Genomic DNA, 16613 nt, shown 5'->3' with positions numbered 1-16613 from the left:
TGTCAGCAATGGAATCAGAAAAAAAAGAAAAACAATGAAAACCAAAACTAAGCAAACAATTAGAACAGGAACAGAATCAGAGAAATGGAGACCACATGGAGGGTTTTCAGTGGGGAGGGGGAGGGAAAGAGAGTGGGGGAAAAGTACAGGGAAAAAGAAGCATAGTTGGTAGGCATAAAGTGGATGGGGAGAGGTTAAGAATGGTACAGGAAACAGAATTCAAAAAACTTATGTGTACAACCCATGGACATGAGCTAAGTGGGGGAATATTGGAGAGTTGGGGGGTGTAGGGCAGAGGGGGAAAATTGGAAAAGCTGTAATAGCATAACCAATAAAATATACTTAAAAACAGATTTAATATTTGAGGCCATTCTTTATAATTTCAAATGTTTACCACTTAAATACTTCGAATTTCTATTTAGAAATGACTTTCATTAAATAGTATTTTAAAGTTGTGTAAAAAATACACTGTATAAAATGCAAGAGCTGCCTCTTCTAATTATGGAGACGATTTCCTTGACCCACGAACAGGTACAATTCTGTGAGTCTAGGCTTTGCCTTGTGGGGCGTTCTTGGAGTCTCGTGTCATTGGGACGTGCTAGGATCACTGGCATTTTGCTTAGCTCTAAACTATAAACAGATGGAACTGTATCACTCTTTGCCATTTTTTTGCTTTTTACTTGGCAAGTGTTTTAAAAAAGGTCTGAAAGGAAAAGGGTGAGTGGCTTTTAAATACTGGAATTTTAACAATTAACTTCAGAGAATTTATGTGGCAGACTTACCTGGAGGAAGGTGGTCTTTTGCTTTACCTTTGGTGATTTCTTATTAATGTGTTGGCTAAGGGGTGAGTGGGATTGAGATTAAGTCATGTTCTTTGTTATTTTAAATTTTTCTAACTAGAAAAATACTTTGATCAATGTACTTTTGCTGGAGGTAATGTGGGTTGGTTTGTTAGGGCACTGCTGAAGGATTTCATCAATTTAAGAGCATGTTAGATTATATTCTAATTAGAAATACATCCTGATTTGACATTTTTCTTCATGGCTGCATAGGAATGGCATCTAAGTTCAATGTTAATTAGGATGGTGATAGTTTTTTTTGTTGGAGAAGTGCACATCTCAGTGGTTTTGAATTTCTGCACTCTGATTTGAGTAGACTCCTATCTTAAACCTATATCGGTGACATAGATTTATCATTACATTTGCATTTATTATATTTAGTGAGATTGAGGTTGAGATTTCTCAGAAGTATTAACCTCTCCTTGTCTTACTGGTTGCCTTTGTTTTTGTTCTAGGTTTGTGTTGTTAATTAAGCTGGCTTGTACGGTTGTGGCTTCCTTCATTGTCTGCTGGCTGCCATTCTTTTCGGAAAAGGAACAAACCCTGCAGGTTCTAAGAAGGCTCTTCCCAGTCGATCGTGGATTATTTGAGGTATGTTTAAAAACTCTCCTCTCACCCCTTTCTGCTGCCTTTCCTGTGACCTCTGCGATTTCCTGTAGAAGACACACAGGGAATAGTATCTTTAGCTCCTCTCTTCTTGCAATCATTCCTTGCCAACGCTTTTAATCCAGTGTATAATCTCTAGCTCAGCTGGCATGTTCAGCTGGCATTACGTGCATAGGTCATATTTATGCCATCATGAGAGCTATAATTCAATTACGTATTTTTTTTCTAATGAAATAGGGTTCATAATGAAAGACAGTCTGAGAAGTTGCAGCTACAGCCCTGGCTTGGTAGCTCTGTTGGTTAGGACGTCATCCCAGTATGCTAAGGTTGTGGGTTCGATCCCCAGTCAAGGCACATACGTGAAGCAACCAATAAATGCATAAATAAGTGGAAAAACTAATCGATGTCTCTCTTTCTCCCTCTTCCTCTCTAAAATGAATAAATATATTAAAAATGGTTTATATTCTTTTTTTGGTCTTAGGAAATTATTTATTAAACTAATGATCATGTTTCCTTTGATAGATCTCATAATTCCTTATGAGATATATAAATATAACCTTCATCCATAGTAATTATTAATGAGAATCTTTCATTTCATTTAACGCTAGCTTAATCACTCTTGTTAAACTTTTATTACATGGATAATTTGATGATTTAGATTTAGTAATTAAATTAAACAAACCATTTTTCTGAAACAAAAAGGCCTTTTAATAAAGTTAGACAGAGACAGCATATTTATAGATAATTTGCTTTTGAATAAACATTTTTTTTTAAAAATTAGAAAAGTATACGTATCTTTCTATTTTTTGAATATGTAAATTGGATCTGTAAGAGGAGGGAACCAGCAGTTTGAAAGAGACCAAGAGCGTTTGGTTTTGTGAAGGTATAGGGAGAATGCGTGACTTACATGTCAATGGACACACTGCTGCTACTGCTGTTGTTGATCATAACTAGTCACTGTTGTTAACACTGCTTGTTAGGTGCCAGACACCTCTCATGTGATTTTATTTGATCCTTACAATGGCTCCAAGGTAGCTATTATACCCACTTTACATACCAGAAAACTGAGGTCTGATAGTTAGTGTGTGGCAAAGCTGTGATTTGAACTTTGAAAATTGTGCTCCTAACTTTATATTTTTCTAACCTTAACACATAGGAGGTTTAATTCTCTATGTGAGCTTCCTGGTTATTTGCTTTGCCTTCCATTTCAAAAATGGTGTTTATCATGATAATTATAAAAATGAGTATCTCATAGTTGTTCAATGGTGTGGCTGGTCACCTCCACTCACTTGCTGCTCTCAGAATCTGAAGAGCGTGTTCTTTGATCTGACCGAGGGAAGCGGGATGGTACAGCTGTCCGGCGATGGCTGCTTTCTTGATGTCAGGCCTGCACAGCTGTGAGTCAAGCAGCTGTGTAGAGGATGGGTTTCATGGAGAGAGAGCTGTAGTTACAAATTTAATTTTGAAAGTGATCCTGGCACAACTGCTAATGTCTTTAAACTTCTTGGTGTATGAGAAATTAACTCTTGTCATTGGTAGTAGCTAGGAAGTTATACTAGATAATTTCAGATGTGGGATGAAACAGCTCACATAGTATGCGTTTTAAAAATTAGGGAAACAAAAGATTTCTAGAAAAATTTCCAAAATGAATAATGCGATTATTTAGGGATAGTGTGCTGTTCTTGGAAAGATAGCAAATATTTCTTGGGAACATCTAGATTATGGTTGGCTAGTGATTTAGATCAACTCCCATTGCAAAAAAATGAAAAATGCTAGTCTGTGTGTATATGTATGCATTACTTGGGAAGTTCAATCAACTTAGTTATAAAATTGTGAACAAAGTTTATTTAGAGGTTATGGGCTGTAGTCTTTGGAGTTCAATATTTCTTTCAATTATATGAGAATGTAAAACTAAGACATCTCTTTTAAGGATAAAGTAGCCAATCTCTGGTGCAGCTTAAGTATCTTTCTGAAGATCAAGGATATTTTGCCACATCACACTCAGATAATAATCAGGTAAGAGACACAAAGTTTGTATATAGTGTTTTATATGCTTTTCTCTAAAAGTGTTATGGTCGTATCTCACCTACCTGGCATTATTAGGGAATTTTCCACATAACGTTATACAACACTCTTTTATTTGAAATACTTTATGTGAAAATCTTCCTGGATTGTACCTACTTGCCTCTTCCTTAAACAGAGCATATGCTCAACATGGTTGGACGTTATTATGCTGAGGAGTTGTGATTTTCTTTGGTGTATAAGTCAGGGTTCAACTAGAGAAGGAGAGTGAGTAGGAGGTCTGTGTGTGTCCCCCTGCATGTATGAGTTTGCTATGAGGAAACAGCTTATACAGTTGTGGGGGCTGGCTAAGCAAACTGGAAGTCCACGAGGCATCAGGAAGGCATATTTAAGGGGAAGGAGGAGTGTGATTCAGACCCAGCTGATGTTAAGAATCTCTGAGCTTAGGGAAAGACTAAGCCCTTTTAAAGAGTTTCCAACTGATTGAGTCAGGTGCACCCTAGACTATCTTCCTATAGATGAACTAAAAATCGACTGATGAGGGATTTTTATTAGATCTGCACAGTCTCTGAGCAGCACCAAGGTTAAGTGCTTGCATAACTGGTTGAAGGTGTGTGTGTGCCACAGAATGGGTGCTGCCTCCTTTGTCCTTGAGTTCTTTCAAGAATGTCCCTTGTAGCCCATGCAACAAGGACTCTAGTTCATCCTAAACAAGATGACACAGCAGGAAGCCACCACAAGGGGAAAATCCATTACTGTGTTGCGTTACAGTCCTAGTTTCCAGGGCTTTCAAGGGCTGATTGCTATGGTACTTCATGGCTCCAGGTGGCTCTGCTCATTGAGTTCTTTTTCCCCCCTGCCTACCAGCCACCCCTAGGAGAAGTTCTAGCAGCTCCCCACTCCCTTTCTAAACTTGTTAATTTTTTATTTTCCAGGGTCTTAAAAATCAGATAATCAGCCTTTGTGAAGTGAGGGCCAGAGAGAGAGAAAGATAGCTTGCTTGTTTGTTTGTTTGTTTGTTTATTTATATTCTCACCTGAAGACAGGCTTATTGATTTTAGGGAGAGGGGAAGGGAGGGAGAAAGAGAAGGAGAGAAATATTGATGTGAGAAAGAAACATTGATCAGTTGCTTCTTGGAAGTGCCCTGACTGGGAACCAAACCCGCAACCCAGGCATGTGTGTGCTGTGATTAGGAACCCAACCCACAACTTCAGCTAGTGCCAGGGAGATTCTCTAATGAGTACATTTAATGAATGTTTCCATTACAAATAGAGCACTGTCTCTTTTTACTTGGTTATGTTTTCTTGTTTCGAGTGTTTGATAATTGATGTTTAGCTATCTATCTTTGTATCTTTTCTATAAATGGTACTAACTAGTAAAATAGCATAAGCAACATTTAAAACTATAATGTTTTGTTCTGTATTATATGATCATGTATATATTAAAGAGTGTACATGTTTCAATGTAAAGATTTTATTTAAATGTTATTTAGTCTTAAATTTAAAAAATAAAAATAAACTTTAATTTGAAAGCAATTTAAGTTGATAAGTAATGTGATCCTTACTCTACAAAGATAAATATTTTTAAATTCATTTTTTAGCTTTTGTTTTACATTTTTGAGCCTGCTTCCTGCATGTATAAAATTAACACTCCAGCCCTGTCCCAAAGCATTCAGATTTTCTCTGGTAAGTTTCTCATTACTTTAGATACTTAATTCTTGCTGCAACTGATCTTTTAAAAATAGAGATAATTATTTTCTTGCTTCAAACAGCTTTCTTGGATTGGGACATTCATTTATTTGACAAATGTTTGTTGAGTGTCTGACATACTTAGGTGCTGGGTTGGGCACTAGGTTGAGCAATTAGAATCTTTCGGTTTCATTCAACAGTTATCTAAGTTCTGCTTTGTATGAGTCAATGAGGGAATACAAAGAAGAAAACAATGTGATAGACATATGCTTAAATAATTTTGTGCTAATGTAGATGGCATTAGGTTCTGTTTGGTACAAATTAGGTGCCATGATTGTGCAGGAAAAGGAGATATTAACTAATTAGGGTGCAGATGTTAGACAGCCTTTTAGAGCAAGTGGGATTGGAGCCAAATTTTGAAAGCTGGGCAAGATTTGGAATAGAAGGTTATATAGCAGAAGAGAATTTAAGACAGGAGAAAGAGTTTGAAGGTACAGAGGTGAGAAAAGAGAGGGAATGCTCTAGGAACAGTTATTGAATAATGAAATTTGTGGGGTGTGTGTGTGTGTGTTAAAGACAGGCTATAGTGAGAGATAAGTCAGAAAAACCATGCCCTGGCTGGTGTGGCTCAGTGGATTGAGTGCCAGTGTGCAAATCAAAAGGCCTCCAGTCTGATTCCCAGGCACATGCCAGGTGGCCAGGTGCCCAATTCTGGGTATGCAAGGGGCAACCGATCAATGTATCTCTCACATATTGATGTTTCTCTCCCTCTGTTCCCCAGTTTCTAAATGAAATCTTTTAAAAAAAGGATCAAATTGTGTTAAGAGCTTGAATGTTGGGTTGAGTAAGTTGGAGTTGGATTTATATGCAAGAAGAGCTAATAAAAGATTTTTAAGCAGGGGAGGGGACAGATTTCTGTTTTAGGAAGCTGACTTGTGCCAGTGTGAAGTGGTGTTAATTCCACATCCTGGACTTTAGGGACCCTCTGAGTGGGTTTACAAAGTCCCCCAGGTTGTATTCCTATGGTATTGACAGTTTTGTTCCTGCGTGTCGTGGTCCATAAAATGACATTTGAAAAATATCTTTTAATGTGTCAAGAAAATTTGGCTTATGCAAACAGTAAGTCAGTGGACTTTATAAGGGGATAACACTTTAGAAATTAGGGTTTCAGTTCTGGGACGGCCACATACATACATTGCATTCTAAAAGCAAGCCAGAACATAGCATACCAGTGAAATATTTCAAAAGTGCATGAGTACCACAATGTAAAAAAGGTAGTTTCATGTTCTTCTTCTCTTTTTGATTAACTTTTTATTGACAATTCCTGTTATTTCATTCTGTGAATGAACTCTGAGTACACTGTCATTTACAGTTAATATTCTACAGGACTTGTAGAGCAGGAGGATGTAGTTAGTAATGCTCCGATGTCTTCAATAGGCCCAACTTGAAATACTGGCAAGCTTACTCAAGATTATGCTATTTTTCTAGGAAATAGCATGCTAAATAAAGGTGTATTTCTAAGATAATGGAACTGAATTTCAGAGTTTGAATAACTATGGCAGTGCTAGAGATGATTTACTTTTAGAGATTAAAAGCCAGAAAAAAAATGTTTTCTTTCTCTCAGTTCCCTAATTTTATTCTACTTGCTATGTTTTAATACAAGCCATTGTGTTTAAAAAACTAAGAAAGACTGCCCTGGCTGGTGTGGCTCAGTGAACTGAGCGCCAGCCTGTGAACCAAAGGGTCTCCAGTTTGGTTCCCAGTCAGGGCGCATGGCTGGGTTTTGGGCCAGGTCTTCAGTAGGGGGAGCATAAAAGGCAACCACACATTGAGGTTTTTTCCTCTTTCTCTCTTCCCCCTCTCTAAATATAAATAAATAAAATATTTTTTAAAAAACTAAAAAAGACTTACCTTAATGCCTTTTGTTATTCTATTTTTGTTGATGTTTTGAATTCTTGAATACTTCTGAGAGCTTTTTTAAAAATTTGATTTTAATCATTGTTTAAGTACAATTTTCTCCCTTTTACTCCCATTCCAGCCTGCTCACCCATCCCTCCCCTCTCCTTCCCATTACCACCCTCCCCCTAGTTTTTGTCCATGTGTCTTTTATATTTGTTCCTGTAAACCCTTCCCATTCTCCCCTGAAATTGCCTCTTCTCTCCCCTCTGGTCACTGTCAGCCTGTCCTCTATTTCAGTGTCTGACTATATTTTGCTTGTTTCTTTGTTTTGTTGTTTAGGTTCCTGTTAAAGGTGAGATCATATGGTATTTGTCTTTCACTGCCTGGCTTGTTTCACTTAGCATAATGCTTTCCAGCTCCATCCATGCTGTTGCAAAGGGTAGGAGCTCCTTCTTTCTTTCTGCTGCATAGAATTCCATTGTGTAAATTTACCATACTTCTGAGAGCTTTAAAAACATTTCTCATTTTCACTCAAGTGTTTTCCTTTCCATGAAGATTATATTACCCTCAGTTCCAATCTCAGTATAAGTCTATAATTGAGGTGGTTGATAGTATGAATACTAATTATTTATAGAAGCAAAATGATTGACATTTAATTTACTCAGGTAGTGTTTATGGAGTTCTCTCTGATGTGTTAGGTCCTTTTCTAGGTTCTGGCATGTAAATAAATGGCAGTTAACTTTTCTGCTCTCTTAATTGGGCCTTTTATACTAGTGGCAGAATCATAATAAATAAAATGCATGAGTGAACAAGAGAATACCTGGGAATAATGAGGGCTAGGAGGGAAACAGCGTTGTGTGAAAAGAACGCTGGTGGGCCTGGTGGGCCGTGGTGAGGGGGCACTACTGTAGACCGAGTAAGGGCAGGCCTTTTGTGGGAAGTGACAGCTGAGCCTGGACCAGAATGGCCGACCAGAAAGAGCCAGTCCCAAGGAGATCTGGGCTCCGACTTGACAAAAAGAACTTTTTCTTTAAGGCAGAACACATTTGGCATGTTTGAGGCATAAGGGCACAGGTGTGAAGGGCTGGTGTGAAGTGAGTGAGGGGGACAGTAGTAGACTGGAAGAGGAAGGCAGGACCCAGATAATGTAGGAGTGTGGATTTTATTCTAAGTGAAGTAGCTGAAGAAATTTAAACAATTTACGTTATCTGACATGGTGTCAGAGTGGAGAATGGATTGGAGGGAGGCCAGAGTGTTACTGATTAGGAGGTTATTGCAGTGGTCTGAGAGAAAGGAGGGGGTGCCCAGCAGAGGGAGTGGAGAGAAATGGGTGGGTACTGTGTTAGGAGGTGGTGTAGAGGATTTGCTGATGGGTTGAATATGTACCAGGTACAGCGTAGTGACCCACTTTTTTTTAAAGATTTTATTTACTTTTAGAGAGAGCGGAAGGAAGGGAGAAAGAGAGGGAGAGAAACATCAATGTGTGGTTGCCTCTCATATGCCCCATGCTGGGGACTGGGCCTGCAACCCAGGCATGTGCTCTGACTGGGAATTGAACAGCGACCCTTTGCTTCACAGTCCAGTGCTGAATCCAGGAAGCCACACCAGCTAGGGCATGACCCATGTTTTTTGCTTGAATAACCAGATTAGATATGTATAGACATAGATGTCTAATATTCAGAATATAAACTTCTGGAAATCTAGGTAATGTTTTACTTAAAACCCCAAATAACAAATGATTACTATAGTTTATTGAAGTGCATATTTCATTTCTTTTTTTTCTTTTAAAATTAAATTTGTTGGGGTAACATTGATTAATAACATTATATAATTTTCAAGTGTAGAAGATTGTAATTCAGCATTTGTGTACTCTATTGCACGGTCACCACTCAAAGTCTAGTTTCCTTCCGTCACCATATATTTGACCCCCTTTACCCAGGTCACGCCCCTCCCAGCCCCTGTCCCCTCTGGTGACCCCCATTCTGTTGTCTGTTATGTATAAGTTTGTTTTGTTAGCTTGTTACTTTTTGTTTTATGTTCAGTGAAATCATATGTATATAAAGAAAATGATTATCAAACATTTATTTTATTGAAATGCATGATTTAAAAACATTGAAATAGATTTGTTTTGCCAGTTTCAGATTTTGACTTTCTTGTCCTTCATGCTTTTTAATTTAAATTGTCAGAGTCCAAGGGAGGATGGAGGTATAATTATCGTGTCTGAAGTATTTAGTAGTTTTGTTTATTGGTTACAGTATCAATGAGTTTATTTTACATGGTTAAGTATAGTGTAATCAGTTTTTTCAAAAATATTTTAATTATATATTTGAGTAAAATATGCATATTAATGTTGTGTATATATTTTCCTTCTAGATAGAAGATAGATAAAAGGTTTTAGTTGAAGTTATTTTTATTCAGATTCGTAATTAAATTGCTATCATATTTTGTAAGTTTTATCTCATTTTTCTTTTTTCCCATTTTTCTTAAAGGTTACCTGTGCACTATCATTCTTTTTATTTTCTTTCCACGTACATGAAAAGTCCATTCTCTTGGTATCATTGTAAGTAAAAATGTTTCTAGTGTTTTATGTAGTTATTATTTATTATGTGTTTATAATATATAAATGAATTTATTACTTACATAAAATTACCTAAGTGCAAAACAAGTACACAAATGTTACATAGTAGAATAAAATTATTTAAGTCAAATTTTTTTCAGAATGATGATCTCTTACAATTTTACTTCTTTATAGTTTAAACTGAAAATATTTCATAGAATTATTACTGACATACTTATTTCTTCTTGTTTCTTTATATATTTTGTTATTTTTAAAAGATTTTATTTATTTTTAGAGAGAGGGGAAGGGAGGGAGAAAGATGGAGAGAAGCATCAGTGTGTTGTTGCCTCTCACGCGCCCCCTACTGGCATGTGCCCTGATTGGGAATCAAACTGGCAACTTTTTGGTTGGCAGGCTGGCACTCAATCCACTTAGCCACATCAGCCAGGGCCTGTTTCTTCATGTATTTTCTATATGGTAACAAAAAATATGTCTTCCAAAGAGGCTTTCCTGGGATTGGAGTGTTTGTCATGTTTTGCCTTTTTTATTTCCGTATCTGTTCAACAGCCTTCTCTCTCTAGTCACCTCTTTAGTGGCTTTCATATGTTGCCTCCTTTCTATTTGTTTTGCAGAACCTTTGGTTAGACCCTATTTGCAAACTCTAACCAAACTACTTTGTTTTAGGAGCATTAAATTTCTTTTCTTGGTCTTCACCAAAATTGCTTAACAGTTAGGGGTATATTATCCCAATATTCAAAGAGTATTCAATATTTGCCTAGAACATATTGGAATACTTGAATCCCAAGCTATAGCCACTATATCCCTCACCCTATTTGCTGGGTTTCTGTGGAAGATAATGTACAGAGTGACCAATGACAAATGGAAGGTAGAGCTTTGGACTAAAACCTCGGTGCATAGCTTTATAGAAAGGTGGGCTAGCCTATGCAGAAAGCCTCTTTGCTCTGAACAAAATAATCTCATATCATTGCAGTCTGGGAGGACAGCTTGATTTCATCTTCCCAAGTCTGAACCTGAGTTACCACCGTTCTATGAGGTTCGGCTGACGGTACACAAATCCCTAGTACCAGGGGATAGAACTGTGGTGAGGTATTGCTTTCACACATGTTTATTTCCCCTAGAATTTCTACCCCATAGAAAGGTAGCTCATTCAGTGACCTGTAATCTGACCATTCAGATTAGCTTTTAGGCCCCGATTACTATAATACTTGTTAGAGTTTTTTCAACTACTTAACAATATAAATTATTATTATTTCAATTACACATAAGAAAAAAGGTTACATTAATAATTTGTTCAAAGCACATACACTAGTGGCAGAGAAGAGACTAGGTCTTCTGGCCAGCCCTCTTCTTGAGCATCATTGCCACAGTTGAACCTAGAAGGTAAAGGGACTAGGGGTTGGTGGTAAGAAAGTCACAGTTTGCACTTAGGACCCTAAACAACTCTTTGGTAAAGTCAGTGATTCCATTTATTGGCATTACACTTCCTGTTCCTACACTATTGCTCTTTTCATGTAGCCTCTTCCTGTTGGTTTTCTTATTCGACCATCATCACCTTGTTCCCTTTATAGTTCTTTTTTACCTCTGTTGTCCTCTCTTCAGTGGCAGAGGATGATCCTCTGTTTCAACTTTAGTTTTTAACTTAGCTGAGTGCTGTGTAACATGGAGGGTCAGAAAAAGAAGCTTGAAAACCACTATACTGGGAATTCACATCATGTTCACCAAGGATGATGAAATATATGAAGCGGCTCTCTTTCTCTGTTTAGATCTGCTTATCTGATCTTTTTTTTAAAGCCACTGTTTGTATGACTGAGAAAAAACATTCCCTTGGTGGACTGAATTCTGGAAGAGCACCTTTACAGTTATCTTAAGTAGCTGACACCGCTCTGTGTTTAAACTCACTTAGTTTGGAGTGATAGTTATGAAAAAATGAACCAGTAGTCCATCTGAAGACCTTGCTGGTTGTTTTCAGTTTTTGTTTTTTTAGCTTCCCTGAAAATAAGACATAAAATGTGTTTATATTTTTTACAAGAGTTGAAATTATAGTCTATAAGATTAAAGTATTTTTTTCTTTTTCTTTATCATTTTAGACCTGTCTGCTTAGTTCTAAGTGAAATTCCTTTTATGTCTACTTGGTTTTTACTTGTGTCAACATTTAGGTGAGTCAAACCAATGTCCATGTGATATTCTCAGTATAGTTCTTATAAACTCATTTAAAACGTTTTTACAAAGTGATTATGGTTTCTGTTTTCCTTACAGTATGCTCCCTCTTCTGTTGAAGGATGACCTCCTAATGCCCACAGTTGTAACAATGATGGCATTTTTTATAGCATGTGCAACTTCCTTTTCCATTTTTGAAAAGACTTCAGAAGAAGAACTACAGCTGAAATCCTTTTCCATTTCTGTGAGGAAATATCTTCCGTGTTTTACATTTCTTCCCAGAATTATACAACATTTGGTAAGTTGTTCAGTTTTTAAGGAATGGTACTTAGCTAATGGCATTACCACATTGTCTTGATTACTATAGCTTGGTATTATAGTTCGTTGTTTTTGTTTCTTTTTAGATTTTATTTATTTTCGGAGAGGGGGAGGAAGGGAGAAAGAGAAGGAAGAAACATCGATGTGTGAGAGAAACATTTACCTGAGAGAGACATTGATCGGGTGGTTGTCTCTCACACGTGCCCCAACCAGGGACCGGGCCCACAACCCAGGCATGTGCTTTGATCAGGAATAGAATTGGTGACCTTTTGCTCTGTGGGATAATGCCAGCTGAGCCACACCAGTCAGGGCTGCTATTTAATTCTTAACATCTTGCCTAATTGCCCTGGCTAGAATGTCTGGTACAATGTTGAATATGACAAGCGGCAAAAGTAGACATTTCTTCTTCATAATTTTAGGAGCAAAGCATCCAGTCTTTCACCTTAACTATGATGTTAGCTTTGGGGTTTGAAATTGATGGCCTTTATTTGGTTAGGAAGTTCTTCTATTCCTAGTTTATTTAATTATTTACTTTTTAGCATAAAAAGCTATTGGATTTTTTCATGCTTTTTGTATATTTAATGATATGGTCATGTGATTTTCCCCCTTTATTATTGTGGTATGTTGCCTTGTTTTTGTATGTGGAACCTTGCGTTCTTGGGATGAGTCCCACTGGATCATGATGTACAGTCGTTTTTATACACCACTCGTTTGGGTTTGCCAGTAGTTTGTAGACTTTTGCCTCTGTATTCATAAGGGATGTTGATGTGTAGTTTTCTTTTCCCGTGATGTCTTTTCCTGGTTTCAGTGTCAGGGTTGATACCAATACCTGCTGAATGGAATGACTTGGGCAGTGCTCCACTTCTACTTTTTGGAAGAGTTTATGAAGCACTGGTATGAATTCTTCTATAAACATTTGGTGTAACTCACCAGTGAAGCCATCTGTGTCTGGGCCTTCCTTTTGTGGGACTTAAAAACTGATTAATTCAATCTCTTGTTATAGGGCTATTTAGACTTTCTATATTTCTTGAGAGTTGTAGTGGTGTGTCTAAAAGTTTGTCCATTTCATCTGTTATCTAATTTGTTAGCTTACAGTTGTTCTTAATAGTCTTGTGTCATTTGTTTTTATGTCTGGTAGAGTGGTGTCTATTTTTCACTCCTAATTTTGGGAATTTGTGTCTTCTCTTTTTCTTCCTTGGTTAGTCTAGCTAGTTTGTTGGTTTCATTGATCTTGTTGTAGAACCAGCTACTGTTCACTGGTTTTCTCTTTTTTTTTTTTTGGTATTTTTTAATTTAATAAATTTTAATTGTTCTTTTAATTACCATTTAGTCCTCATGTGCTCCCTCCCCTCATAATCACCACACTATTGTCTGTGTCCATGAGTTCTTTTTCCTTTTTTGCTCAATCCCTCCACCACCTAACCTCCTCCCACCCCATAGCCATCATCCTGCTCTCTGAGAGTCTGTCTCTATTATGCTTGTTAGTTCAGTTTGTTCATTAGATTCCATATATGAGTGAAATCATATGGTATTTGTCTCTCTCTGACTGGTGTATTTATTTCATTGATTTTGGTTTTACTTGTACTATTTCTTTTGCTTGCTTTGGGTTTGGTTTACTCTTCATCTTGTTTCTTAAAGGTCAGGTGATTGATTTGAGGATGTCCACCCATTTTTACACAGGCATTCAAATCCACAAATTTCCTTCGGTGCCATGTTTAAGTAGCATTCCATATATTTTGACATACATGTTGTATTTAGTTAAAAGTATAGCCCATTTTCATTGTGATTTATTCTTCGGCTCATAAATTGTTAAGAAATTTGTTGTTTCCAGCCCTGGCTGGTGTAGCTCAGTGGATTGAGCGCCAGATTGCAAAGCAAAGGGTCATTGGTTTGATTCCCAGTCAGGGCACAAGCCTGGGTTGCAGGTCCAGTCCCCAGTAGAGGGCGCACGAGAGGCAACCACACATTGATATTTTTCTCCCTCTTTCTCCTTCCCTTCCCCTCTCTCTAAAAATAAATAAATAAAATCTTTAAAAACACCACAATTTGTTTCCAAAAGAAGTATTTGGGGACTTACCAGATTTCTTCCTATTTTTGTATTCTGATTTAATTTTGACGTGTTTGGAGAACATACTCTGTATTATTTCAGTATTTTCAAATGTATTGACTTTGTTTTATTAATTTCTCTTTAATTTTGGAAGGGTACTTTTGCTAGAAACAGGTCTGTCTTTTTCTTTGAGCAATTTGAATGTCATCCATCCCAGTGCCTTTCGGCTTCCATGTTTTCTCATGAGAAGTCAGCCATCAGTCTTATTGAAGAAAGCTTTTGCATGTTTTCAGTTTTGGATGCCAAGTAGATATCTAAATGGAGATATTAAGGAGCATTTGGATATATGCACCTGGAATTTAGGGGAGGTCTAGACTGGAGACAGTAATCTGAGTTTTTGGCATATAATTAGTTGTGTCACTGCATGAGCTCACCAAAGGTGTGAGTATAGATTAACAAGACCAAGTCCTGAGCCATGGGATAGGACAGTGCATGGAGGTAGGGGACATGAGAAGGAACATGCAAAGCTGCTGAGAAGGGTTAACTAGTGAGATGGGGAGACACCAGGAATATGGTGTCATGGAAGCCAAGTGCTTCCAGGATATGGGAGTGTTGTGCTATTTTGGATGCTGCTGGGAGATCCTATAAGGCAATAATAATTGACCACTGGACCTAGTACAGTGGAGATTATTGTGGGTCTTTGATCAGGGCAGTTTGATAAGAGTGATTGGGGTGAACGCCTAATTGGTGTGGGTTCACTAATGAATGGAGGAATTGGACGCACCAAGTTATAGCCAATTTTTGGGGAAACTTTGCTATAAATGGGAGCAGACAGTGAGGGTAATTAGATTGAGTTATTTAAAAATGGGAGGAATTTTAGCATGTATTTTAATACTGGTTCAAGTTCATAGTACCATGAGATTTCAATCAGTCCCATATTTCTTGAGTTTAAGTTGATGATTTCATTCAGAAAGTTCACTCCCCACAAGGCTGACTCAGGAATTTTTACTTTGAAGGATACTTGTAGCCTATTTATACCTGTTTGCAAAGCTTTTTAGCTCCCATCCATCCCACTCTTCCATCTGAAATGATCACTGCATTACTCTTTACTCACAGTACAGCCATGAAAACATCTTGTAGGGCTCTGTTTACATCCTCCCTCCTTCATGAAAGTCGCTGACTACTGTTCCTTACTGTTTGCTTCCCACATTCACTTAAGCAGCTTCTGTGTACTTATGTGCCATGTTAGGGATAAAGTAAGAGCTGGCTGGTCCTTGTCTTAAAGGGGCTCAGAGTATAGAGCTACACTGTCCAATACCGTAGCCACTAGACACATGTAGAAATTTAAACTTAACAAAATTAAATGCAATACAAAATTTAGCTCATTTGCAGCAGGCACATTTCAAATGCTCAGTAGTCACATGTAGTTAGCACCTTCCTGTTTAGGGTACACAGACATTTCCATCGTTGCAGAAGTTCTATGATACAGGGCACTAGTCTGGAGGAGAAACCTAAATGCTACGTAATTCTAGTGAATGAAGTTACTTTTACTCCTCATTTTGGCATTTAATAAAATGTGACCTTGGGATTTTATTTAAGTAGTTTATGTATTTCCCTAATTAAAAGGAAAACTCTCTGAGGCCAGAGGACATTTTCCTGCACATACAGTACCATGCTTACTACAGCACTAGCTCATTGAGAGCATAGTGAGCATGAAATATAATTTTCCATTTGCCATGGATAACTTGTCCATAAGTGGGTTCTTAGATTAGCTTAGAATTTTATATCCTGTAGGGACTTGGGGTCCTAGAGCATGCTGTGAATTTAATCCCCGACTATCAACACTACCTGTTCCAGGAAACTTTCTGCAGTGCCTGGGTGGTACCAAGTACAAGACAGGTGTTTTCAGGCTTTTGCTATACATGGGAGTCACTTAAATTTTAAAAAATCCTGAGGCCTACCCCAGAAACTCTGATTTATTCGGTCTTGGGTGTGGCATGGGCATTGAGATATTTAACCCCAGTTGATTCTAACTTGCAGCCTAAGTTGAGGTCCATCATGAAGAGATGGTACCCCCTCAACCCTCCCCTTCAATTCTGCTGACTTACAGCTATAATCACTGTTACCAGTACATTTAACTGATGTTACTAATGCTTCTTTTTCCTCCTTACAGTTTCTTATGTCAGTCATCACAATGGTCCTTCTGACACTGATGACTGTAACGCTGGATCCTCCTCAGAAATACCCAGACTTATTTTCTGTATTGGTGTGTTTTGTGTCCTTCCTGAAACTCCTGTTCTTCCTGGTGTACTTTAACATTGTAATCATGTGGGATTTCAAAAATGGAAGAAATCAGAAGAAAGTCAACTAGCTATATCCCCAAATGTGAAAATGTTAACAGCGCTAAAAAGTTTTGTGAACTTTTTGCTATGTACAAATAAAATGATCATTTTGAGAA

General features: G+C 37.6%; 1 protein-coding gene across 3 annotated transcripts in view; it reads left to right on the top strand.

Annotated features, from left to right (window-relative positions):
- The window catches only part of ALG6 (ALG6 alpha-1,3-glucosyltransferase), a 38237-nt gene extending 21624 nt beyond the window's left edge, over nt 1–16613 (top strand). For all 3 annotated transcript variants that reach the window (XM_045835457.1, XM_045835455.1, XM_045835456.1), the window contains 8 exons: nt 532–717; nt 1295–1430; nt 3376–3461; nt 5069–5153; nt 9545–9615; nt 11721–11789; nt 11890–12088; nt 16329–16613. In XM_045835457.1, coding sequence (XP_045691413.1) covers nt 532–717; nt 1295–1430; nt 3376–3461; nt 5069–5153; nt 9545–9615; nt 11721–11789; nt 11890–12088; nt 16329–16526 — 1030 coding nt within the window. In that variant the 3' untranslated portion in view covers nt 16527–16613. The remainder of the gene's footprint in view (nt 1–531; nt 718–1294; nt 1431–3375; nt 3462–5068; nt 5154–9544; nt 9616–11720; nt 11790–11889; nt 12089–16328) is intronic.

The sequence above is a fragment of the Phyllostomus hastatus genome, unplaced genomic scaffold (assembly GCF_019186645.2).
Source record: "Phyllostomus hastatus isolate PE091 unplaced genomic scaffold, TTU_PhHast_1.1 phas_contig_209, whole genome shotgun sequence".
Classification (NCBI taxonomy): Eukaryota; Metazoa; Chordata; class Mammalia; order Chiroptera; family Phyllostomidae; genus Phyllostomus; species Phyllostomus hastatus.
This window is presented reverse-complemented; position numbering and strand designations above follow the sequence as displayed.